Raw genomic sequence first — 26,708 nt, 5'->3', positions numbered from 1 at the left:
AGTGTAAGATGCTATATAAAAATTTTTTTTCAAAAACAATGGTTATTTGGAGTTCTAGGGTTAATTTTAAGCCACTTAAATTAAATTAATATTAGGGCTAGGGTTAGTCATTTTTAAGTTTAGGAGAAGGGGTAGGGGTAGGTATAAATAAATAATTATAAAACACAGATTAACATCAGGGCCTCCCATCAAACTCTTAACATCAGGGCTGTTGTTTATGGGCCTTAAGGTTAGAATAAGAAGCTAATGCCATCAAGGAATGATCTGGCACACTCAGTTTCCCTATAAAAAATTATTTTGTATCTCGGTGTCTATGCAGTTATATAAAAATACACTAAATTTTACACTCTAAAATCTATTAAATAAATAAATACATAAGATTAAAATATACCCTAAAATATCCCTTATCAGGATTTGTTTTCATTGGTTGGTCCCTCTGTGGAAAATATTCTTTCAAGCAGTATGTGAGGTGGCTTTACAGACTATACTTATGTGCTGTTTGCAGTCTTTAATGGAACAAAGCAAACTTCCACAATGGAGAAGCAATTTCTGTGTTTTTATATGTAATTATATCTTTAAGGTGATCAAAAATATATTTTCATGCTGCTGGTTAGCATTGTGATCAATATATCTATCCAAGTATCCATTTTAACACTAGTGTGTATAGAAAACGTATCTTTATTTCTCCAGGTTACCAAGATACTTTCAGGCTAAAAAAGATGGTGAACCCTAACTTTTGGATTTAAGTTTCAGAGTTAAAGGCTTAAGATTCAACAAAGCACCAATTAACAAAATTTAAAGTTAGTTATATGAATTAGCAGGTTTATTTGTGCTTCAATAACCCAATTATTCACAGAAACTGGATTTCTAAAATGTGATGTAAGCCTTTATTTCGATTAGAAAAATCAGGTTATTGGCATCAGAGCAACCCGATTAACAGACATGGATTTCTCTGCAAATAATTCGATTAAGTGGCCATGTAAACCCTTAACCGTGTTACTGTTATGGCTTTTGTAGTCTGTGCATGTCTGTTACACTATGCCAATGTGAACACATATTTGCTTATCACATGATTTCAGCAGCCAAAATACATTTCCAGAGTAAAACGTTCAGACGATCATATTATTCTTTCACCTGGCTGAAATAGTCTGTTTCAGTATTTCAGAAATGACTACATTTATTTTGATGAGTTAAATGTACTAATGTATGCACTAGTGCTAAGCTCAGCAACACAATCTCAAGAACAGTAGGGTAACACGTTAGAAGTAACATGAGTGTAATAGTCTGATTACTTTTTAAAGTAGGGAGTAACCTGACGCGTATCTTACTTAAGTGAAAAATACCTGCATTGTTGTTATTCCAGTAGCACTGGGTGTAAGGCAAGAAGCACATGTACCGGCTCAGTCACACAGCCAAGCAGGAAAGAGTTTGCTGTGTTCAATCTGGCAACAGAAACATAAAAATAAAATGTCAATTTGACTAAACATATTTATAAAACACAAGAAGATTTTCACAGTTTATTTTTGAATTTACAGTGATGACATTTGACTCTGTTTTTGCACAGTTTAATGACGTCGGAGTATTTTGCCAAAAGAGAACTCCAGAAGGTTAATTGTGAGTGTAAACGTGGATTACTAAGAAAGTGGGTTTCTGCTTTAACCGGGTTATTCGGCCTGATTATGTTTGTACAGGTAATGCATGAGTGAGTGCTAAAAGATACAGTAGCTGAGCAGAAGATGATAAGCTTGTACTATTAAAGTTTGTACTGATCCGACTGAGAATCCTTCCATTGTCTGATGGCTCGTAATCAAATTCTAGGGCTGTAGTGAGGCTATGTTTAGTGAGTGTTTATTCTTGCAGAATGTTGGAAAATGTGTATATACACATGTAAACAAAAATATGCAGTATAGTTGTTACAAGATGAAGAAACAAACTAATATATGGAAATGCATACACACAGCTTGGCAAAGCTAGGACTTTGAGAGAATCCTCTTGTGAAGTGCAATCATTCATTTATAGTGAGCAAGCTTGGGAGGTAAGATATGCAGCTCATCTGTTCTCAGGCAAATAAAAGAGGTTCACTTTGGGCCAACCACCTCATATATGCCCAGTTTGAACCATATGTGATAGAAAACTGCTTTTGTAGAGGCGGAGGGTACAAGATAAAATCGCTGATTCTAAAAGCCATGCTGGAAAGCTTTCCTAAGAAGGTCCATCTCCTTGCAGAACTCTTCAGCAAATTTTAAACTGTCCTTTCTTATTTAATTTAAGCATTTAGTAGACTTATGAAAATCATGTCAGGATAAGCTAATAAAAATGATATGAAATGGCTTTCCAGCTACTGATGTTCGGTGGAATTATTCCAGAAGTACAATTCTTATTTAAAACTGACACATCAGATTTCCTATTTAATGTTAATACTTTGAGTTATTAGAGTTAAATAAACCATAGAGAAACAAATGAGGATGTCAATGATTAATTGTTGTTTAATTAACTTCCTTTACAGGTTTAAACTAAATAATCTTATCAATTATATGATTCATTTAAAAATTGCTTTTCACAATAACACAGAAAGCTTTGTGGCATCTAGTATACCAACCCATGATCTCTGTGCCATATTTCCTTCAGACCCTACATGGGCCAATTCTTTCTTTCCACAAATGTGAATCCACACTCATGCGTGCAGATGAATTAACTAAAATGCAAATGAGTGGAATCACCTTGGCAGCTGTCTTTGAAATTCCATTTTTTTGTGTCTACGCTTGTGCTGAAAGTGACACACATGGATGCTTTGTAAGTATAGCAAATACGCACATTTTGAAACTGTGACAACTAGTTAAATATGAGCAAAGCTCTACCTTAATCTTCCAAGATCATCATTTGTGTAGGTAGGAGTGTGTTAGGTTCCATAGCTGTTTCATTTATAGTTTTTTTGCTCTAAGCCCAACAGCATGTCAGCTGAAGCATGTGGGAGCTCTGACATTTAACAGACTCCAAACACGTACAGTAGACATGGTCCTAAAATCCCTAAATTGAAGAGGCAGTCGGTGACACATTTTTAATTAATGTTAAAGCAAATTATTTGAATGATGAATAAACAAAACTGTTTCTGGGAAATTTAAGCTTTGCATTATTTTCTGTGTTATTAAGCAGGTTTTGACTTTTTTTTTTTTTTTTAATGATTACCAATTATTTATCTTTCACATAAGGTCAACCTTATTATGAAATGAGATGAAAACTAGTACCACCCCTTCCACCTTGTCCACTGAACAGTGCTGCAAAATATTTTTCCAATTTCTAACTGCACTAATCACAAAAGTTTCAAATCCCCGGGGTCTCGGATTGCCATATGTGGTTCATCAGTTACCATTTAAAAAGGTAAAATGTGTCCCAGAGCAACACGGCCTGACTTCCATTCCACATGTGTTTAAATAAAAAAGATAACAAAAATCTTGCAGTATTACTAGCACTGCCAATGGATATATAATATTGATGATATATTTCACTTATCACATTGTGCTTGGCAACACAGCACCATATGGCTAGTTGTGCATGCAAACGAGTGATGTGCTCCGTAAGATCTTAAAACAAGCCTTAAAGGAATCCACACAGGACACGCTGTGAGATAATTAAAACAAAAGATTTATCATTGTTCACAAGGTGTTTCTTTTTTTTCTTGATGGAAGAAGAAAGTGTGAGGCATCTGTACAGATACATGGGAATCAAAAAAGATGTTTTCACAGTGCACAGAGCCGTGAGTTTAAACAATGGAATAAGCCAGTCCCACACCGCTTCGGGGCAAGGCTAATGTGTGCCCCAAGATTGGCATTGTCTCCGCACAAAGATCTAGATTTTATTTCCATATCACTATGGACTACAGTCTATGGCTGTTTGTTGTACTTTATTTTGTGGTATTTGTACAGTCTGTGTCTTATGTTGTTTGAGACATGGTGTTGAAGTGGTTAGCACTACTGCCCTACAGTGCAGATCATGTAGTTGGCCCTGATAATTGGTCAAGAATTGTTGGCAGATTTTTCCCTAGCCCTCAGGACACTTAAAAGACCATTGCACCATTAAAATCCACTCAAAACTAGTTCAGGTCCTCCTTCCCCATTGACCTTCCACATTCTGCATAATATAAATGTTCCTAAATGAAACCTCTTAGTTTTCATGCATTACATGATAGGATTTTGAGAAGGTTGGTCCTGTGGACAGATGAGACACCTGCCTTCATTCCATCATTTCACGGGGGCTGCATTGTGCTTTGATCAGGCAATGATGGCGCAGACTGTCTCTGCTTAAAGAAGCCAAACCTGCCTAGCATTGTTTAATGGGGAAATAACTCATTATTTTAGATTAGAAAGAAAACTAAATTCATTCTCCAAGGGACAATGAATACCTTTTTCATTTGGTAAGTTTTCATTAATTAAATGAAACAAGTATTTTAACATACTAAACTGTTGCTGATCCACAGACTTTAAATATCTACTTCATATAATCCCAATTCCATTTTTATTTTTCTAGAAGGATTGAGAAGGAACTATTTAAATATGTGAGATTCAGTCATTTAATTGTCACACTTTGCTTTACTTGTGTTTTAATATATGCATTGTAATCATTTTAAAAGCAGTAAAAGTTAAGTAAATAAGTAAAAAAAAAAAAAAAAATTCTAATACACTTATTACTCTTGTCATTTTCTAATCCACTTAATCCAGGGTTGCAACATAGGGATGGGCTGGAGCCTATCCCAGCTAGTATAGGGCACAAGGCAAGAACAAACCCTGGACAGGGCGCCAGTCCATCACACAGCAAACACACACACATACACGCACGCTAAACACCCACTAGGGCCAGTTTAGCATCGCCAATTCACCTAACATGTACATCTATGGACAGTGGGAGGAAACCCACGCAGACACAGGGAGAACATACAAACTTCATGCAGGAAGGACCCGAGGCAGCAGCACTACCACTGTGTCACCCTAAACTAATGTCAGCTTGATTAAAGGAAATCTCATAAGGAGAGTTCCTCACTCAGACTGATGAATGCATAAAAGGTGCTGTAGACCGCATTACCCATCATACACTGCATGTATAAATGATTTAATTATCATGGTCTGTAGGGATTAGGATGTTGTACAGCAAAGAATTGCAGTCCTTTAACAATGAACAAAAATGAATTTGTTGATATTTTTGTCCAGCGAGTTTTCCAGTTATTACAGTTGCCTCAATTTAATAGTCACCTCAAATTATTGAGATTTGTTCATATTGTGCTATTCCAAAGTAAAGGGGACTTCAGTTTTCACAATATATGATGGGTTATCCAATTTTTAATATAAGGATGACTTATGGCAACCCTAAATAAAGAGTAAAAAGAAATTTAAGATGAATAAAAATGACATTGTCATCTTTATTTCAGTATTTTACATCAAAAGCTGAAATATATGTAAAGGAGTATAGATTTTACATTTTCACTGTACTGTATATATTCAGATGTTCCCACGTGACTTCATGACCTAACAAATAAGTCTGGCGGACACTGAATTACTTCAGTTTAAGCAACACGTGTCGTTGTCCAGGTACATTTTAAAAATGTATCATGCCTGTTTTACAGTTGCATATTTTACATTATACCCTTCTGAAATTGAATTTTCCTAACACACAAATTTAAATAAGACTGTGAAGTTCTGTTTGTAGCAATTCACCTTCAGCATTGATCACCTATCTTGGGTAATGCCTAATTTTCTCAAGGTTTTCCTTGCACTTCCTGGAGTCTTCCTGAATATAATTAGATGACCTGATCCACTGTAAATGGTGGACTATAAGTCAAAGCACAGAAGCACCAGCGGGCTTCTCAGATTAGAAAAACTTTATTAATCCCAAAAGAGAGTTTAGGTGCATACAGCAGCAGAAACTAGGAATGCTTTGATCAGGTATTTAAATGCTGATACCGATCACCGATTTCATGTTAATCTGCCTTTTAACGATAGTTTTTTTTTTCTTTTCTTTTTTCCCCTATATTCCTTTAGAAAAAAAAAATTTACACTAATCTCTTGCATAACCATACAAGTAGAAATTGTATGTCCTATATTAAAGTTTATTTTTATAATTAAACTATAGACCACAGGTGCTAAGAAGAATTAGTACATATAAAGATACTGATTTGTTACAACGCACAGAAAAAAATATATAGAAACGGCTTCTTTTAATCATAGCTACTGTACAGAGAGAAGCGCACAGTATGCTGTAAATCTGAGGACATGTGATATACAGTTGTAGTTTCTGAGTAGCCTGCATAAAATCACATAACATTTCAAAGTTGCAGTTATATTGCTATCTCAACACAAAGCTTTGATGTAATTGGCTACGACAAGTCAATGTAAACTTAAATAAACACGGAGAGCCTTTGCTAAAGTAACATATGTTGTCGTTGGACTACCCAATTACTGCTTATGCAGCCGTAATCATACTATGGATTAAGCTAGTTTAGAAAAAGGCAACAAGATTTGTTAGCTATGACGTTTGATGAAGAAATGACCTTGGGGCAGCTCTCCTCATCAGTCCCAGAGCCTACAGGTTTCACACCACCCTATTGATGAACAACTCTATATATGCCGTAAACCTAACGTCACAGCAATAAGACTTTTTTGACATCCATGATATTGAAAAAACCGAATACAATACTTCCATGAGGCATATTATCGTTTAAGGTAATGTATATCTGTTGGGGTACATTTATACAATACAGCAGTTTATCAAATAACATTTACGCAGACTTCACTGATTAACCCTTTTATGCATTCATTCTTTCAGTGATATTCCACCACTCTGCCTCCCTTTCCTTGGCTGTTGCTGTATTACTCCTCTTTTGTTGGATTTGCCAATAATCTTCATGCACTACCACCAGTGCTGTGGCATGAGGGTTGGTCCCCTTTGATTCTCAGACTTGTAGTCCAAGGCTAATTGGCTGTTCACTGCTCAACTCACAATGGTTTGTACATTTTGCCATGAACATGTATTAATACAAATCAACCTATCCATTATTGTGTGAGCTAATTGAAAACCAGTGTTCTCGAACCAGCTAATCTGTCAACCGGAATATGTTCTGAGATGCAGGATTATCTAATCGTGCTTTCTGGAACAGACCTCAGGGCTGTTGAGTCGGTGCACTAAACCTTTGAGTTTGACTCCTCAGTTTATAGGATCCACCTGTATTTGAAATTAGACTAATATATTTACTATGTTGATTAAAAGCACACAACATGTAAAGACAGAAGCCATTTCGGCACTGCCAGTGTGAGTCATCAGGGTATTTTTTAGCACCCTGTAGTGATGCCATTCTGGCTTTTGTATATTATTCATTAAAGAACTTGCAAACATTGAGTAGCATTAAACATAAAACAAAACTTACAAAATTAAAAAAAGGCTATGTTTTTATCAAAAGACTGGAAGAAAAAAATAGTTTAATTAAATTAGTATACTCTATGTTTATTTGGAAATTTTGACACACATTTTAGCTGACACTTATTCAGAGTATGACTCTGTACATTTTTGCTGGCTCCAACTTCAGTAACACAATAATTGCTTATAACTCCTACTGCCTTGATTTGAGACAGCAGCATCACAAATACAAATTCAAAAAGGACGACCTCATTGACTGGAAACAGTTAGCAAGTTCAATTGTGGAAGAAGAAGAAGATTTGGAGTATTTTGAAAACGATCCACATTCATTATAAAAAGCGTATGTCTGATCATGAAGTAAATAGTAATTTGACTAAGTTTCACTTATATATATTGCATTTTTGTGGTGGCCTAATACCATAATGATAAGATTGAACTTTTAATAAAAAGACTATAAATACTGGGGCATTCTGTCAGAACATTTAAAATGGCATTATAAACCTGAGTTTATTAAAACAAACATTGAAACCTCAGTTCAAATAATTATTTTGGGATATATTTCACTGTTAAAGACACACACACTGTTCAAATATAGTTGGCAGCATCCCTTTTAGAAAGGGAAGCACTACAATTGTTGCAGGTGAAACCGGGAATTAGTAACGGTAAATAAGCCGGTTTTCCATGTCAAGTACCATTTTTACGCGCCCCTTTACTTTCTGCTTCAAAATGTCCTTGATTATTACAGTGCAAATAGTCTTTTGAATATTTTAAAATAAATCTATTACTTTTATAGTAAATGATGTTTTAAATGTCACTACTGATTGTAATGATCAAGTATCTTATCAGTTAAAGAGTTTTATGTATAGTGAGTTCTATTACAAGCAGCTTCACAAACAGTTCAAGCTTATTGTAACGTATCAATTATGGTGAAATACTTACTTGCATGTCTGACCAATGTACAGGCATTTAAAATTATTACCTACTTTAAGTATTGATCAGTCTGAATAAAGAGTTTATCGCTAGACAAACACCTTACGGCATAAGCGAGGGCTCTGCTGTAGTTCCTAAGGGGTGTGTATGTGTGATCTTCACAAGGAGCAGGCTACTATTTTTTATGTTCACACATACATCATCGTGTATCTCTTTAATTGATAGAAATAAGCAAACATGGGCTAAAATCAGTTATGAGCAAATACAAAACATGGGCTTAATATGAGTCATGGTTAGCAAAACAATTTAACTCTTACAATCCTTTAAGAATTTAACACCCCAGAATTCCACCAATGTGATAATGATATGATAAACATTTAAGTTGTCATTTCATACTGCTGCTTTGTTATCAAGGCTAAAAAGCACATTAAACCACAATAATACCATACAGTGGTGTGAAAAACTATTTGCCCCCTTCCTGATTTCTTATTCTTTTGCATGTTTGTCTCACAAAATGTTTCTGATCATCAAACACATTTAACCATTAGTCAAATATAACACAAGTAAACACAAAATGCAGTTTTTATTATTTAGGGAGAAAAAAATCCAAACCTACATGGCCCTGTGTGAAAAAGTAATTGCCCCCTGAACCTAATAACTAGTTGGGCCACCCTTAGCAGTAATAACTGCAATCAAGCGCTTATGATAACTTGCAATGAGTCTTTTACAGCGCTCTGGAGGAATTTTGGCCCACTCATCTTTGCAGAATTGTTGTAATTCAGCTTTATTTGAGGGTTTTCTAGCATGAACCGCCTTTTTAAGGTCATGCCATAGCATCTCAATTGGATTCAGGTCAGGACTTGGCCACTCCAAAGTCTTCATTTTGTTTTTCTTCAGCCATTCAGAGGTGGATTTGCTGGTGTGTTTTGGGTCATTGTCCTGTTGCAGCACCCAAGATCGCTTCAGCTTGAGTTGACGAACAGATGGCCGGACATTCTCCTTCAGGATTCTTTGGTAGACAGTAGAATTCATGGTTCCATCTATCACAGCAAGCCTTCCAGGTCCTGAAGCAGCAAAACAACCCCAGACCATCACACTACCACCATCATATTTTACTGTTGGTATGATGTTCTTTTTCTGAAATGCTGTGTTCCTTTAACGCCAGATGTAATGGGACATTTGCCTTCCAAAAAGTTCAACTTTTGTCTCATCAGTCCACAAGGTATTTTCCCAAAAGTCTTGGCAATCATTGAGATGTTTCTTAGCAAAATTGAGACGAGCCCTAATGTTCTTTTGCTTAACAGTTCGGTTTGCCTTGGAAATCTGCCATGCAGGCCGTTTTGCCCAGTCTCTTTCTTATGGTGGAGTCGTGAACACTGACCTTAATTGAGGCAAGTGAGGCCTGCAGTTCTTTAGACATTGTCCTGGGGTTTTTTGTGACCTCTCGGATGAGTCGTCTCTGCGCTCTTGGGGTAATTTTGATCGGCCGGCCACTCCTGGGAAGGTTCACCACTGTTCCATGTTTTTGCCATTTGTGGATAATGGCTCTCGCTGTGGTTCGCTGGAGTCCCAAAGCTTTAGAAATGGCTTTATAACTTTTACCAGACTGATAGATCTCAATTACTTCTGTTCTCATTTGTTCCTGAATTTCTTTGGATCTTGGCATGATGTCTAGCTTTTGAGGTGCTTTTGGTCTACTTCTCTGTGTCAGGCAGCTCCTATTTAAGTGATTTCTTGATTGAAACAGGTGTGGCAGTAATCAGGCCTGGGGGTGGCTACGGAAATTGAACTCAACTCAGGTGTGATACACCACAGTTAGGTTATTTTTTAACAAGGAGGCAATTACTTTTTCACACAGGGCCATGTAGGTTTGGATTTTTTTTCTCCCTAAATAATAAAAACCATCATTTAAAAACTGCATTTTGACTAATGGTTAAATGTGTTTGATGATCAGAAACATTTTGTGTGACAAACATGCAAAAGAATAAGAAATCAGGAAGGGGGCAAATAGTTTTTCACACCACTGTATATACTCATATATAAGTCAGGTCTTGAAACCCGAAAAATCGATCATAAAATCAGACCCGAGTTATATGCCCGTTCAAAAATACGATGCTTACATTTTTTTTTTTAACATCTTCTTGCCTCCTCCAGTCTCGCATCAGTTTCTCAGACACATTGAATTTTGTTGCAGCAGCGCAGTTACCAATTTCTTTTGCCACTTCAACAACTTTTAATATAAAACCAGCTTCATATTTTCTTCTTATCGAATGCTCCATCATAGATAAGGGATGCTCTTTCGATAAAGGTGTATGAGGGTGTGAGATACAAAAAACACAAATCAGTGCAAACGTTGCTTCGTAGTAGTTGAGATATTACCGTTGGTCACGTAGGCAGCACAATAGATAGAAAAAAAAAAGGCTGTGTGCTCAATGGTTACTCTCTCAGGTGAGCATTAGCATATCATAATCTCTTGGACCAATAGTGTGAGTTTTCCGCATTCGACTTATAAAACTGACATTATAAAATACCAGAAATTATACGGTAAAATCAAGTCCTGTCTTATCTGCGGGAAAACTTATCCGTGAGTATATACAGTAAATCACACATAAAAAAGAACATTTTGAAATTGTATCTTAATTTTGACAATTAAAAACAAACAGAGCAGACACCAGGGCAAACAGCGCTTAATGATGAAAGGCTGCAACTGCTTCAGCGTCAGACTCGCTATTTTAGGAAGTCGATTACTTAACCAGAACACTTGGAAAAGCAGAATGAAAATCAGGGTGAAAATATTGCTAAAAAGTAAAAAAAAAAAACAATCTACTTTAATATATGCCTGCTAATACATACATTTTAGTTACACTGTGTCAGGTTTGATAGATTTTAATTTCATTATTGGCCAAAAAACACAGAAACTGGGAAAGAACAGCTCACTTAGGGTGTACTATATTGTGCTTAGGGTGTACTTGTTCTGTACCATGCCTGACTACAGTTGTCCCCTGTCACTACTTCCCCGTTGGCCTGCACTCCTACTGCGCTTTAATGTTCTTGGCCCGGGCACACTTTCGTCATCACCATGCGACTTGTGCAAAGCCAAAATGAGATCTGAAGCCAAAGCAATTAGGGGGTGGGAAGATTCTGTCATGAAGTTCTGAATGTATCAAAGCAAGTCTCCACAAAGTCGCAATCACATCAACATTTAAAGGGGAATAAGAGGATACCCAATGAAGTTCTGACCATATCAAAGTCATAGGGGGAGATAGTGTTCTTCTGTTTACTTCCGGAACCTAAAAATCCAGAAATGTTGATATTGTACCATTTTAAAAATTAGATTTTTCTGTACTTTTACAGCACTGGTATACAGTGCGACCCTACACACTAGTGAGGGCATGCCTGCAGTACTGTGTTTTTTGGTCCACATATTTCAAAAAAGATGTGGCACTACAGAAAGCCCAGAGAAAATTGACCAGGCTGATTCCATGACTGAGAACTATGAGAATTGAAGGATTTAAGCCTTTTTGGTTTAAGCAAAAGCAAATTACGAGGTGACATGATCAAAGTGTTTAAAATTATGAAGAGAATGAGTATAGTGGATCTCAGTTGTTACTTTATGGTTGAAAACTTGTTAAGAGCAGATTTTCCACAAAAACCATAGACAAATGGAATAAATTACTAAGTAGTGTGGTGGAGAGTAGGATAATCTAGGGGAACAGGATGGATGAGCTTTTCAAGGAAATAGTCCATACCAAATAATCCTTTAAAACATTATGTGTGTCTCCCTAATATAACTGAATATGTGTATTAATGATGCAGAATAATGGTATACTGCATATAGACCTCTAAATTGACCTGTATAAATTCAACCACATTTTGTGAGTGAGCTTCCAACTGATGTAGCATGCCTGATTGTCTTTTACTTGGTGTAACAGTTCTATCTTCTCTCTCTTCTTCAGTATTCAGCGTGCCGCTGTGTGGATTCTTGAGAGGTACTACAGTGATTTCCCTGTGTACAACCCTGCTCTGCTGAACCTTCCTAAGTCCATACTCTCCAAGAAAATGTCAGGGTTTAAGGTGTACTCTCTAGGAGAAGGTAATAAAATAATATCCCAGCAGCATTATTAGTCTACTGATGCAATATTTTTCTTGGCAAGTTAGGCTTTTTGGCTTAAAGCAAAAGGTAAAACTATAACATGCAGAAAATGCAAGTCTGATTTTAGCACCCCATGGTAGTACAGAATGCATGCTAGAACAGGTGAAATTTCCACAGGACTGTGAGTAGAGCTGGGGTAACTGCAGAGCAGAAGTTTGAAGAACTGTGCAAAAAAGGCTACTATTACCAAATTCAAGTCCTACTTTCATTACTAGGCAGTATATGTGGAGGTGTATTTAATGTAATATATAATTTGCAATTGTTAAATGTGTGACATTCGTGTTCTGATAAAATGATTTACCTGATTTGAATGGGCAGAGTAGTTCAACAAAATGAATTATGCTTAGCAAAATCATGGAATCTCAACATATCCTGCCAAATTAAAGAAATCCTTAGTATAGGTCTGTGAATGACAACTGCAGAATTCACAAGCTCATACTCATTTGTCTATTAGCCTAAAAATACCACAGTTGTAGTTCAATGCAATATACTATTGACAGCGTGTTTTCATTTTGTTTACCACTCGCCATATATCTTTTTGAAAATTTTGTCCTCCTATCAGAAATAAGTATGAGCTGCTTTGAAAAATGGTTTATCTAATAACTTTCAGCTCATACTGTCATAGCTTTATGTCAGTTTGGTTACATATAATTGTTTCTGTGTTTAAGTTTTTTTTATTAAACTAATTTTTCATGCCTACCCAGAAAACAGTACCAACAACTCAACAGGCCAGTCCCGTGCAATGATTGCTGCTGCAGCCCGGAGACGAGATAACAGCCATAACGAATATTACTACGAAGAGGCAGAAATGGAGAGACGTGTGAGAAAACGAAAAGCAAGGTAATACTTTGGATGATTATTTGAGAATTGATCGAGACTGTTTGAATTGAAGAACATTTGTGAATTTGTAGTAAGGTAAATAGTTAAACTAACCTGAAAGAACACAAACTAACAAATAATTAGGAAGTCTATATCAATGTACAGGGTTTCCCCAAAACCCAAAGACATGCTTTAACTTGGTTAGTGATAAAACGTATTGATATTGATAATAAAGTCATTCAAAGACAAGGTCCTGCTTTGTATCTGAATAGAAGATACACAGCCTGGCCATCTGGTATAAAAAAATTCTAATGAATTTACATGAGTTACTAGGAAACATAAAAAAAAAAATATTGTCTGCCACTAGAAATATTATTTTGAAGAAAGAGCAACTAAACAACGTTTGGGCAGTGATTTAAGTGTTTATGCCTAGTGGCCTCTGATATCACATCACATACGTACCTTGGAATGCTTTGAACTTTGTGTGGTCCCATTACTCCACCTAATAACAACAACAACAATCTATTTCTTGTACAGCCCAAAATCACGCAAGGAATGTCTCAATGGGCCTCAACAGGGGCTGTTTTTTGACAGCCTTGACCCTCTAAGAAGGTAAAAAAGGCTCAATCAGGGTGGGGGGGGCTGGTTGGGTGGGGAATCCTCGTGAAAATTTGAAAGACGCAGATACAGTCCAACAGTACTCACCGGTACACTAAGTAACATTGCCGGCATTTTAAGTTCAAATTAAAACTGCCCTGCTCAGAAAATTAACATATGGAAAACGTACAACAGACAGTGTCCAGGTTTGGTTATTGAGCCCATGCCACTTGCTGCAACGCTTCAAACTTATGCTATACAGTAATACTTAAGAGTCAATTGTGTCCTTCAGCAAACATGACATTCTCAATAGTCAAAACTTTGATCAGAACCTAACTCAAGGGTCATAATCCATATCACTAACATTAAGTTACATATTCTAGGGCTTCCTAAACTGTATGTTGTCATCTTTTTCAAAAAATGAAAATTACATTTTCTCTAATACAAACTTCAAGTCTTACTGCATGTCAGCAAAACAATCCACATGCACTCTCACAGAAGCTTGTGTGTTAAAGTGAGTAGTTGCACGCCCAACTTATTTCCTGTCATTTACACACAGCTGTGACATGTAATGTGAATGACCAATCACAGACAACTATACATCATTGGAATGCTTTGAACCGCAGCATTGTAAAGAATTCACTCCTAGAGGATCTCAGGGTGAAATGGGGAAAATTATTGTTCATTTAGAACTTGTGTAAGAAATGGAACCCGTCTATACAAAAAACTCCTAAAATGCGTCCTGTACATGAGTCAAACGGTGAGCACTGTTGACCAGTGCCCATCTTCACAGGTCGCATGTTTTGGGAGAGCTCTGCATTCAGCCCATTTTGTGTTGGATTTTTTGCGTACCTTTTGGATTGGGTACACCTATTGTGATATCCTAGACTGAGCTAAAGTGTGTCACTGGCACATATACTTAACTGATAGTATGGTGTAGCACAAATTGATTTTTGAATCTCATGGCTGCATGCTAGTCCATGGAATTGAAGATAGTGCGTGCAAAATGCATTAGAATTAGCCATGCGGCACAGCATGGGTCAAAACATACCTTAAAGGGCCTTCCAAGAGATAGAAAACATATGAGGCCATGTGAAATAATAATAGTAATGATAATGAAAGATTTATTTATATTTACAAGGCTCATGGAGCTGGAGAAAAGCGTGTCAGATCAAGTTGCCTCTGACCCCAGTGAGCAGTGTGAAGCATAACCAGTGATAAGAATATGCAGGCAAAGGACAAGACAGGCTGCAAAGGTGTTGCAGAGCAGCAGTAGAGGGAGAGTCTCAAAGCTGAGATCTGGACCTGAAACACCATTCATCTGCCCACACACAATGGACAGATCACGTTTAACATCCCTGCTACATCACATGCCAGTACAGCAGTCAACATCCCTGCTGTATCATCTGACAGCAGAGTGCTCAACATCTCCACTGTGCCACCTAACAAGAAAGCGCTCAAGACCCCAGCCAGTGCCTCTGTCACTGGCTGCATGTCTACAAAGAATTGGTGTGCCAATTCAAAGAATAATTGCATTGGTCAGGGATGAAAGGTGTGAGCTGGCATCATGCAAATGAGCAGCATAACTTTTAGGGCAGATATTGACTTTTGTTGACAGAAGGAGTGAGGGCAGATGGCAACAAAGTCAACATCCCTGGGTAGAGGACGATAAACAGCTGTAAGCTTTGAAAAAACTCACTGTTATGGTAAAGGTAGACTCTCTTTGCCTGGAGGAATGTTAGACTTGATGACTTGATGTGTACTCCCAGTGTGTGTGCGTGAGTAGCGACAAGTAAACAGTGGCAAAAATGGCATTGACATCTGGAGAGAGAGAGAGCGAAGCAAAATACGCAGTGGACAACGTTTCACATATATTGCATTATTTTGAATTGGACTCTGACTTGTTGCAAGTAATCTGAAGATCAACATCTAAAATGAAATTGCGCTACTGGCATCAGCTGATTGGTCCCAGGTGATTATGGTGCTGAAGATGTTCGTGCAAATGCACCAACGTTCACCTGGGAAGACCGCTACTTAAAATGACAAGAGATACAAACCAGATTTCATAGCGCTGTGCCCACCGCTGCTGCCAAGAGACACCTAACATTTGGCAAACAGTGCACTGCATGCAGCAACAGACATTTTATGTTCACTTATGTGAGAAACTATTGCTTTGTGTGCTTTTCAGAAAACCGAGTTTTTTGGAAAAAATATTCAGCCCTGGAAGAAAAGGAAAAAATAAATCGGCCCAAAAAGAATTAAAAACAGACTGTGAGGGAACCAATAAAATGGCAGGGTAACCAATGTCAAAAAAGCGTTCCAGCTCAACAATAGCAAGCTGCCTAAATGAGCCTTGTAAAGAGCAAAGAATCCAGTGACCTTCTGTGGCAGCGAGCACCACAGTGGTGAGGCAATACAATATTAATTCAATTCAGGGAACCACAGGGGTCCTGCTGCCTCTCAGCTCAAGTCACAATTTTGGTCACAGTAATCAGTCCAGCATCATTGGAGGACATTTCCCTAGCATTCATGGACACTTTAAAGACCACTGCACCATTATACAATGCTTTTTCCATGAAAAATAAACTATGAAATACCATGGCAAGTCAAAAGGCAGGCAGTAAAAAAACATGGAAAAATGGCAGCTGCAGACACTTTGCTGGAACCAAAATGTTTTGGAGAATGTTTTGTGTACAGTACAGTGATCCCCCGCTATATTGTGGTTCAGCTATCGCGCCCCCGCTACATCGCAGATTTATTAATACTGTTATTATTGCTAGATCGGTTCCTCCCCCTGCTTGCTTCGCTCACCTACCCCCGAGTTTGGTTTACCAGATAAACAATTTAAAGAGATTATTTTCATGGGAATTGTTACATAGGCATTATTTTCATTTTTACTTTAAAACTTTTGTAAAAACAATATTTGTCCTTTATTTCCTGCCCCGGGCATGGTTAAATCTCTTTCTTGGGCACTTATAACGCTGCTCGCGTTGTGAAGGGGGGGTCTGAACACACGCAAAAGTGATGCGATCGGTTCAGCTGGTGTCTTGCTGCTGCTGCTGGCCAGCTGTGTGTTGTGCTTGTCGCACTTTGCGTCAATCACTTAAAAGCCTGTACAGCAGCTGTCCTTTTAAAACTTTGCGTCTCTGCCGCTCGCTTTGTGAATTGGGGGAGCTGAACGCATGCCAAGCAGAAGTGGATGGATCAGCTACTGGCTTTGTGCTGCTTCTGCCAAGATGCTTGTTCTGCTTGTCGCTCTGCGAGTCAATCATTTAAAAGCCTGTACAGCAGCTCTTATCCTATCTCGCTGCCTTGTCTTGCGTGATGTTAAAAATGTTTTATAATAGAGAGATGTTACTCATATCCTTAGCCTGACATCCACATATCATATGTGTTTACAAAGTATGTTTTAATAAGTTTACATGTGTTTAAAGCGTGTGGGATGGGTATTTTAAGGCTTAAACTATAAAAAAAAATGTTTGTTTATATGGTCTTTCTATATCGCGGATTTTCACTAATCGCTGATGGGTCTAGAACGTAACTTCTGCAATAGGCGAGGGATTGCTGTACTGCATTTTATTATTAAAATCCCTAAAAAGTATCAAAAACAAATGCTTCTTATACTGTATCTGTTACATTACAAATAAAATACACTCTCCATATTTAAGTTATATGTATAGTATATCATTCTTGTGTCACTAGGCCATAAGTATTAATGACCTCCACTTGATCAGAAACCAATCGGCACATGGCTGTATTTATATGCTAGTTTCTCGTTCAGTTTTAAGTCCATAAAAAAAATTGAAATTGGGCTTATTGACAATGGGGTGGACTGGCTGATAATATACTATGCAGAGGATGTGATCAGACTGTGGAACCATATCCATCATTTTCCCTCCGTCTCCTCCATTCTTCCACTTAAGATGATAGCAGCATCCTTCTCAACATATTTTATCTATGCCTACCCTGACTGCAAAATACCATTTTCCTTTACTTTTTTCTGATGGAATTGTGCAATTTCACCTGGTTCAGCAATCCTGCAAATTGAAAAGCTAGCCCTTGCAAACTTACAGAAGCAAAGGTGAAACTTGTAGGAAATCCACAACATGTGAGAATACGCATCAGTCAAATTATGTAGCAAGCAAACAGTGCAGTTGTGATTGGTGAAGGCCATCGTGCATGTAACCCTTCTCTCCACAGCACCTGTAATAAAACAATTTCTTAAATGTTTAAAGTACACCTATGACCTCCAGTACTAGAATATTCTTATCATACATGCTGTATGATAGGTTGTGTATTTGTAATGATGATTATATTGAAAGTGGTGTTAGTTGTGAAATAAGCATTAATTGTCAAAATTAAATTTGTCATACCAAAATGCCTTATTCTTCTGAGAGGGTGACACAAAAATGATCTGCCTACCCATTAACTTCATCTGTCCATCCATTTACTAACTTTCTTATTCTGCTCACAGACTGGTGCCAGTGCCAGCAGCATAGGGCCAAAGGAAAGAGGTGGGAGCCAGACTATTGAAGGACACCTTCAGGCACACACACTCTCGCTGTCAGTTTAGAATCACTGGCTAACCTCTCCTGAATGTTTTTGTGATGTGAGTAGTGAACTGGAATACCCAGCGAAAAGCCCAAATAGGTAGAGTGTGAAAACATGCAAACCACTCCCAGGCCAGCATCTGGAACTGTGAGGCAGTAGGGTTAATACCCATAGCAGTTCTCAGTTATTTTGTTATTACTAAGGACATACTTGTTACCTTAGAGTTTTTGTTAAATTGATTCGGAGTGTATATCGCGCATTGTTATTTTACTTTTCAGTTGTAATTTGTGTTTTGCTTTGACTGTTGCTTTGCACTTACAGCAGTGTCTAAAGAATTAAGATTAATTTTATGTATATTTAATGTTACTCTTTTAGACTTGTGGTTGCAGTAGAGGAGGCTTTTACACACATTAAACGCTTGCAGGATGAGGATCAAAAGAATCCACGAGAAATTATGGACCCCCGGGAAGCAGCCCAGGCAATATTTGCCTCAATGGCACGTGCCATGCAGAAGTACCTTCGGACCACAAGACAGCAGCCATACCATAGCATGGAGAGCATTCTGCAACACTTACAGTTCTGCATTACGCATGACATGACACCTAAGGTAAGGCAAATGTTGCTTTACACATTAAAGGACTAAGTGGTGTGTGTTGGGGGTTTGGTTGTCTTCTCATCTCACATTAGGAAATGAAAGATTCCTGAAGCTATCACGAAAGACAACATCACTGTCACTGTAATATCATCTGCTTGAAACTTGTTTGTGTTCTGGAGAGTTCTTAGAGGTTTTTATTTTGTGTACTAATGATTTTCAGACAGACTTGTCTTGAGCATTATTTAGTGGAAGCCTTTCTTTATTGTGACACTTGAAATGAGGACGTCCAATTTTATTTCCTAAAGCTAATAAAAAATGATAGAAAAATTCCTATGGGATTCATAAACAACATCAAGTTTACATGCCTCTTGTTTAATTAGGTGCTGTTTAGTGATCATTGGTTTGCTTTTTTACAGTGTATGTTTCCTAAAAATGTAAGTCATAGTGAAATAATTTGTAACTTTTGTTTTTTTTTTTTTGTGGTTTTTTTTTTTAGCATTATGAATTTTATTGTTTAATCTTATCCATAATCTAAATTTTAACAGAAACTTCTCCATGTGGAATTTACATGTTCATGCTGTGTTTCCCTCTCACTTCTCTAGCGATTAGTGTTGGGTTGATTGGTGATTTCAAATTGGCCCTGCCCAAGTGTGGGTGTGTGCATGAGCAGCTCTCTTAGGGCCCTTTGGTTTCCATTTTTTGTGAAATCGTGGGAAAAATTATGGAATTCACACATGAAGACAGAATCGCACAGAATTTCAAGTTTTCTGGTTCATAACCAGAAAAGAAATTGCTGAGAAGAATTTTAGTAAAGTACAAAACACTGCCTGTTGAAAACAGAAAGTCCCTCAGGGACAAAAACAAAGTATACCTGACTATTTCAACTATCCTTTAATGCATTTCAATGGAGAGGTTTTTTTAAGATGGCAAAATGACTAGTTCTGCGTTCATGCAGTTTCATTTCAAATATGGACTTTTGGTAAGACTCAAAATGTCTACATTTGTTTACTCTTGCAAGTACACCAACTCATTTTAATTTGTGAAGTGTGTTAATTTAAACTTAAAAATTAAAGTTTAACTTGCATGTTAAGTTTATACCAACAGCAATACACCTGCATAAGGCCTCACTTTCTTTCAAATATTTTCCTTTTTAGTCATTCTGGTGTGTGTTCAGACCATTGTGTGTGTGTAGGTGTATGTGTATGTCTATCTATTTAAAGAAAGCAAAATTTCCCCAAGAGGCAAAGTTTGTTCATTCAATCCATCAATTGATCTGTCTATCCCCATCCTAATCTAATCTGATCTATTTAAAGGGCTTCTGTAAAAAGCCAAAATTTTCCCTGGGGACAAATTTTAGTTCGATTGATTGATTGATTCATTGATTGATTTATCTATCTAATCTAATTTAAACAATTTAAAGGACTTCTGTAAAAAGCCAGATATCCTCCTAGGGTCAAATAAAGTTTGTTTGTTTGATCCATCGATATATCTAAACAGCTTCTGTAAAAATCCAAATTTCCCCTGAGGACAAAGTTCAATCTATTGATTGATCGATAGATTGATAGATCTATCAATCTATTTATCTATATAATCAGTTTTATCTAATCTATTTATAGAGCTTCTGTAAAAAGCCTAACTTCCCCCCTGTTTGATCTATCCATCTATCTGCCTGTCTAGTCTAGTCAAAAGTAAAGAGCTTCTGTAAAAAGCCAAATATCCTCCAGAGGACAAATAAAGTTTGTTCGTTTTATCTACATATCTAAAGAGCCTCAATAAAAAGCCAAATTTTCCCCTGTGGAAAAAAGTTTATTTGCTCATTTTATCTATTGTGACATGTGAGTTGCTGCTGAGTCTAAGAATTTCAGGAAAACTAGCTTTATTGTACTTGAAACTGGAACGGAAAGGTTATTTCTTGCAGTGGGAGCTATCATGCAACTACACACAGAAACGGTAAACGGGTAGAGCAGGGGTCAGTTCGGTGGCCAAGTTATAATGTTCCCCGCATCACCCATCAGGCGACAGGAGGTGGTGAGCTTGCGGTTGCTTCTGTGGTGCTGTGAACCGACAAACAAGAAGGCCTCGACAGGTGGGACAGATAAAAAAAAATCTCACACTATCTGTTTTATTTAATCTAACTTATCTTTCTTTTTTATCTGATTTATGTAACCTGTCTTCTGTTATTTGGAGACAAATAAAGTTTGTTCGTTCTATCTGTCTATCTAAGACAATTAAGGTTGAAAGTTTCAGCACTTGTATTGGATTATTTTACATTCAATTTATGTGAAGATGTGAAAAAAAATAAAATAAACACACTTCATTTTTTTATTGAACCCTTATTACACCATAAATTGTTTGCAACAGAAAATAAAAACGTAAAAATCTGAAGCAAGAAATAAATATCTGAAGTCCAAAAATGAAAAAAATTAAAGTGGAATTTGAGAAAAAATAAAACCATCCATAGAATCCATAGAGCCCCACTCTCTTATAGAGTTGTTTCCTGCTTCTGTGTGCAGCGCTACCTGGATATGCTGCATCCCACTGTAATCCTGAATGTGATTAAACAGGTTTGAGAATGTTGTATTAGGGTGGCAACAAGCAAATGTAAAAACTGATTTTTTGCTCTTTGTAATATGACAAGACTGCTTAGTGGCAGTAGTCTTAACTCTAAACTTCTCTAATATTTACAGTATCTCTCTCTTATTTTCTCCAACTCACAGGCATTTCTTGAGCGGTACTTGCTGCCAGGACCCACAGTCCAATATCACAGAGAAAATACAGCAGGCCGCCAGTGGACACTGGTCAGTGAGGAGCCAGTAACCTCGTCTTTGAGAGAGGGGGCAGTTTTTGCTCTGAAAAGGATGGATTTCTCCTTAGTAGTTACTGTGAAGCAAATTCCCTTCTTGCAGGTCCGAGAGGAGTTCATTGACCCAAAGAGTCACAAGTTTGTGATGCGACTACAGTCGGAGACCTCTGTCTAATTTCTACGCCTTCAGGAGCAGCTTGTTTACAAGAATGCTTGTCAGATGGTCTTTCAGGTTATAGATTGTTTACATCATAATGGAAGAGCTATATGTGATCCTTAATTAGGATTATAGCATCAAGCCAGGACAGAGCCACACTACCTACATTTTTAGCTTGTCACAAGCTACTATGATAGCATCAGTCTCATTGATCTGAGCTACTACATGATGGGTAGTTTGGTTTTTGTTTTTTATTTTAACCTGGGACACCTTTTTGCATTGATATATTTTTTTTTTGACATATCATAAAGTGCAAATGGTTGTACTGATCAATCCCCCAAATGTTCCTGTTGCATCTGCTAACAGGATTCACTTTTTCTGCCTGTGTCCAATGAGTAAAACACAATTACATAAACAGAATGCAGACTTCTTGCATTTCTCGTACCAAAAAACTGAAAACAAATCTCAATTCTGGTTATGGCTTATTGATTTCTGTGTGTGTGTGTGTGTATGTATATGTATGAATGTATGTATATGCTGTATATGTACAAAGAAGGTGTGTGTGTATGTGTGTGTGTATAAGAGAGTAACGAAAGAGAAAGTGGGCAGTTAAAGGAGATGTCTTCAGAGGTTGCTTTGCTACGTTTAAATTGGCCTTTTTTTTTTTTTGAAATTCCACGCTTAATTTGCAGAATTTTTCTTTTGCTGTATTTGTGCGTTTCAATGTAAATGTGGCCTTTTTGAGTTTGCTAGCATTGAAGAGCAGAGGTGTTTTTTTTTTTTGTTTTTTTTTTTAAATGTACACTGTACAGCGTGTACAATGTATATGAAATCTGCATCCATGCACAAGCTCTCCAGATTAATGTTTGCATACAAAGCAATTTGGGTTGGACCCTTGCCTTGTAAGGAGATAGTGGCTCCACTGGTGTGAAACATACCCATTCTTGTTTTCTACTCAGATTAAGACTTGTAATTTTTTTTTTAATTTGTATTCTTATGTTAATTGTGCACTACTAAGCCAGTGGCCTGCCTTTGATCAAAGTTGCCTTAGCTTATTTTGACATTATGGCCAGAAAAAAAAAACAACAGATAACGGCAGCGAGTGCTGGCTTTGGTCGTCAAGGGTGAAGAATGCCTTTGTATTGTAATCTAAATGTAATTTACATGTAAGTAAGAGTTCTGGTGAGATAGTGGAGAGCAGGCAGATACACAATGCAAAGGAAATAGTGCTGGAAAAAAAAAATACCTCACCTTAGAAAAGGACACATGTTAGAACCTGGTTTGATCATATCAGCTGGAATGGCTGACTGAGCTGTTTAGCGAACTGGCACATAGACTAAGAGGATTGTAATCGTAAAAAAGAATGGGAATGTCGCCTCTGATGATTGGGACTTCTGTAAGTGTCACAGGTTTTGCATTTTGATAAAAAGGGGGGTGGCTAGTGGATTTGTCTTGCCATCAGTAATACACAGCTTTATTTTTATTGTTTTGTTAGTTGAATGTCTTAAATGTTCATTATAGTGAGAAGAAAAAAAATCATGTGGTTTTAAAAAGACGAAGGAGACACTTGGACGAAATTCATCTTGGTTCTTTTTGATGTTGCATATCAGAATGGAAGATTCTTGTAGTCAAGCATCAGTATAAGACAAGAGCACCTTTCTAAAGTCACTGTGATGTCATCTGCCTGAAGATTTTTTTTATGTTCCACAAGTCTGTAGAGTTCAAATGTGGACCAGTCCAATTCTCCTTTACTGTGACCTCCTCCGAGGACAGATGACAGTATGGTATCATCACAGTGGGTCATCATACAACTCGTCCATTCAGGACACATTCTACATGGCCTTAAAAAAAAAAAGTTAAGTTCTAAAGTGATTTTGTTTTTTAGATTTTCTATCATCAGCAGTTCAAAAACACTTTTATTGTGGAATACCTTCAGCAAAACGAAAGCTGGCTGCTTTATGTGACATGGTGAAGAAGTATTGTCCTTTTTTGTCCTCATAAAAACACTGTTTTATCTTGGAAACCTTCCTAATCTCCTGACTTGGTCTCTCCAAATGTGGCAGAATTAGTCGAGAGCGATCATTTTCTATCAAGTCTGATTGACAAACACTGGATTTATTGTAAAGCTGGTGTCCCTGACCAGCCAGAAGAGACCCCATTGCAGAGTTTGTCTGTTTGTACAATGAAAACAAGAGGCCACCAAGGCTGGATATTTTTCTGTAAGCACTGTTTACTTGAGACATTACTGTACACATTTCTACTCGCTTTGTTACTGAAACAAGATGGACTCTTCAGCTGGATGCATCTTAACTGTTGCCTTCAGAGTGTCCCCTGAAGGAATTTCAAACTGGTGGAAGGGTGGGGGTAGGGTTGGGGCAGGTTGGTGTGAGGGGAGCCATGATATTTTGTATTTGCAGTGAAGTAATTTTCTAGTGTTTTAAAATGCTAAACCTGTGGGCATCGTGGTGCGTCACCTTGTGAGAGGGGTAACTCTGGTGAACGAGGGGGAGCTCCGGGAATGTTGGCCAAGAGGTAGCTCTCGTACAGTTAACCAGGAGTTGCCTTCTCTCGTCATTACTACTGCTGGTGTGATGTCATTTAGTACAACTGGGTGAAGGTTTATGTGGGCCAGGTCTTCCAGCTTCTTTGCTGATCATTTACAGGCAAGCACATTTTGAAGCCTTTTGAACCACTATGGAAAGCAATACTTCGGTTATCTTATCAAAGTATATATATGTATACGATTTACTGGTGCTCTGTTCATAGAGTTTTCATAAGCATTATGTTTCTAATGGTATTTATCTTGGTAAAACAAAGAACAAATGAATCTGCTCTTCTGCATTTTTTGAAGATACCTTTAAAATAAGGACATGCATGATATTTTATAAATGAACAAAGCTTGGTGGGGAAGAAAATACTCACTGAATTCTGAAAGCACCTTCAATTTTATATTTCCAGTGTATATAATATGATGTCTAGTGATTAACTTTCAAAATGTGTGGGTCCACCTTGTGGGTTGACATACTGACTTGATTCTCTTTTGAAGCCTTGCAGTCTATGAATATCCTTGCATAGTTTGTGATCATTTTAGTGCCAAAAATCGATTATGTAGTGTTTTACAGAGATTTGTAGAGTTGCATTATTCCATTTAAATAATGTTAGATGCCATGAATAACTAGGTCTTCTTTTCTTGTGGAGTATTTAGTTTCCTAAAAGGCTTTTTTGATTTGTGATTTCTAACATAAGTATATTCTGATAGTTCCCGATACACAAATACCAGCTTATTCATTAAGAATTAACGAAGAATTTGTGTTTCATCCCAGTAGGCATAGACATCAACGCATAGATATGAATGTTTATTATTGACCTCTGCTTGTTCATAAAGTATTGCTTTCATTTAATTCCTCTTCTCCTTCCATTCATTTTTCCGTGATGTATAAAATACTTTCTCAAACTTCAGTACTCTTGCTCTTTTTTAACAAAAATGTCTAAGTCCTATTTGGACAGGCTTAGTTTTACACCAGGAGGGTGGGGTGAAGTAATCATTACTGAAAGACTTCTGTAATTTTAATCCCATCCAAATTACTCAAATTATGGAGTTTAACTGATTTGTCAATTCACGCAGAACTAGTTTCACATAGGATAAATATTTTACTGACTTGGCTCGGTAATCTTTACTTTGAAGTGAAGACGTAGTCAGTAAAATATAACTGGCATTAGCAGTTCAAACAGTGACTACTTTTACCGAGGTCCTCCAGCAATAATTCATCTACCTTACCCTCTGGTGTAGAACTAATAACCCCGAACAGGCTTTAGTTAGTTTTGTTTTGAGTGATGACGTCTTTTCTTGTTTGGTTACATTGCTAGCCTATAAGAGAATATTTTGTTGGCAGATGAAGGCTCTGGAAATGATCCACTTTACTCTAAAGGAACAATGTGATTGTTATTTTCAAATGGAGTACATTAACCAGAAAGGGATCAAGTTTCAAGAGGTAAAGGAACCTGTCTAAGGCCTAGAGAGTGTTTTAACAATCACAGGAAAATGAATGGAGGTGCATGGTCACAGCTCAGAACTAATTAATTAACCGATATTGTTCATTTCCTTGTATGTTAGTCAGTTTCTGCTTTGTTTTCTGTGTCTTTATTTGTATTAATTCTGTTTTTTTAGCAATTTCTAATATTTATACTTGCATTTTACCTGAGAACTTATCACAGCACTCAGTGAAGTAGTGCTATACGAAAAAAGGGGACCTTACAAGCAAACCACACTCCAGGAACAGCTTGCAGCCCACATAAATATTCAAATGAGGTACACATTTATTACCACTATTGGTAGGAACTGGCTCAAAGTATCCATTAAATACAGTATAGAACAAGAAAGTTATGAGTTTGTCCTTTATGTGCTAGGTGATACAAACCTGTAAAAGTCTTTCATGTTGAAACAACATAATTGGCAAATTGTCACTTAATGCAGTGAAAGTTAAAATATCAGCAGTTACAAAAATGCTTAGAGATTTGAAAGGTGTTTGTTAATAGATATATTTAATATGGACACCAATTACCAGACTTCAAACACAACTAGACACCCAGCCATTGTCTTCCTGAATGTTACTTTAGTATCATAAAAAAATATATATATATAAATGTTTGTGTGTGTCTGCTATATATTTTCATAGTAATATACATTAAGGGTTGAACAATT

At 37.1% G+C, this 26,708-nt stretch overlaps 1 protein-coding gene across 1 annotated transcript in view; it reads left to right on the top strand.

The window, feature by feature from the left end:
* vangl2 (VANGL planar cell polarity protein 2) overlaps window positions 1–22,423 on the top strand; it is an 85,240-nt gene extending 62,817 nt beyond the window's left edge. Inside the window, exons 6-9 of the mRNA XM_039741479.1 lie at window positions 12,288–12,424; window positions 13,189–13,324; window positions 18,827–19,058; window positions 21,764–22,423. Of these exons, the coding sequence (XP_039597413.1) occupies window positions 12,288–12,424; window positions 13,189–13,324; window positions 18,827–19,058; window positions 21,764–22,024 (766 nt within the window). The 3' untranslated portion in view covers window positions 22,025–22,423. The remainder of the gene's footprint in view (window positions 1–12,287; window positions 12,425–13,188; window positions 13,325–18,826; window positions 19,059–21,763) is intronic.
* The last annotated feature ends 4,285 nt before the right edge of the window (window positions 22,424–26,708 follow it).

Source organism: Polypterus senegalus, chromosome 18, assembly GCF_016835505.1.
Source record: "Polypterus senegalus isolate Bchr_013 chromosome 18, ASM1683550v1, whole genome shotgun sequence".
NCBI classification, from domain to species: domain Eukaryota; kingdom Metazoa; phylum Chordata; class Cladistia; order Polypteriformes; family Polypteridae; genus Polypterus; species Polypterus senegalus.
The sequence above is the reverse complement of the archived record's forward strand: the minus strand, read 5'-3'. Positions and strand labels throughout refer to the sequence as shown.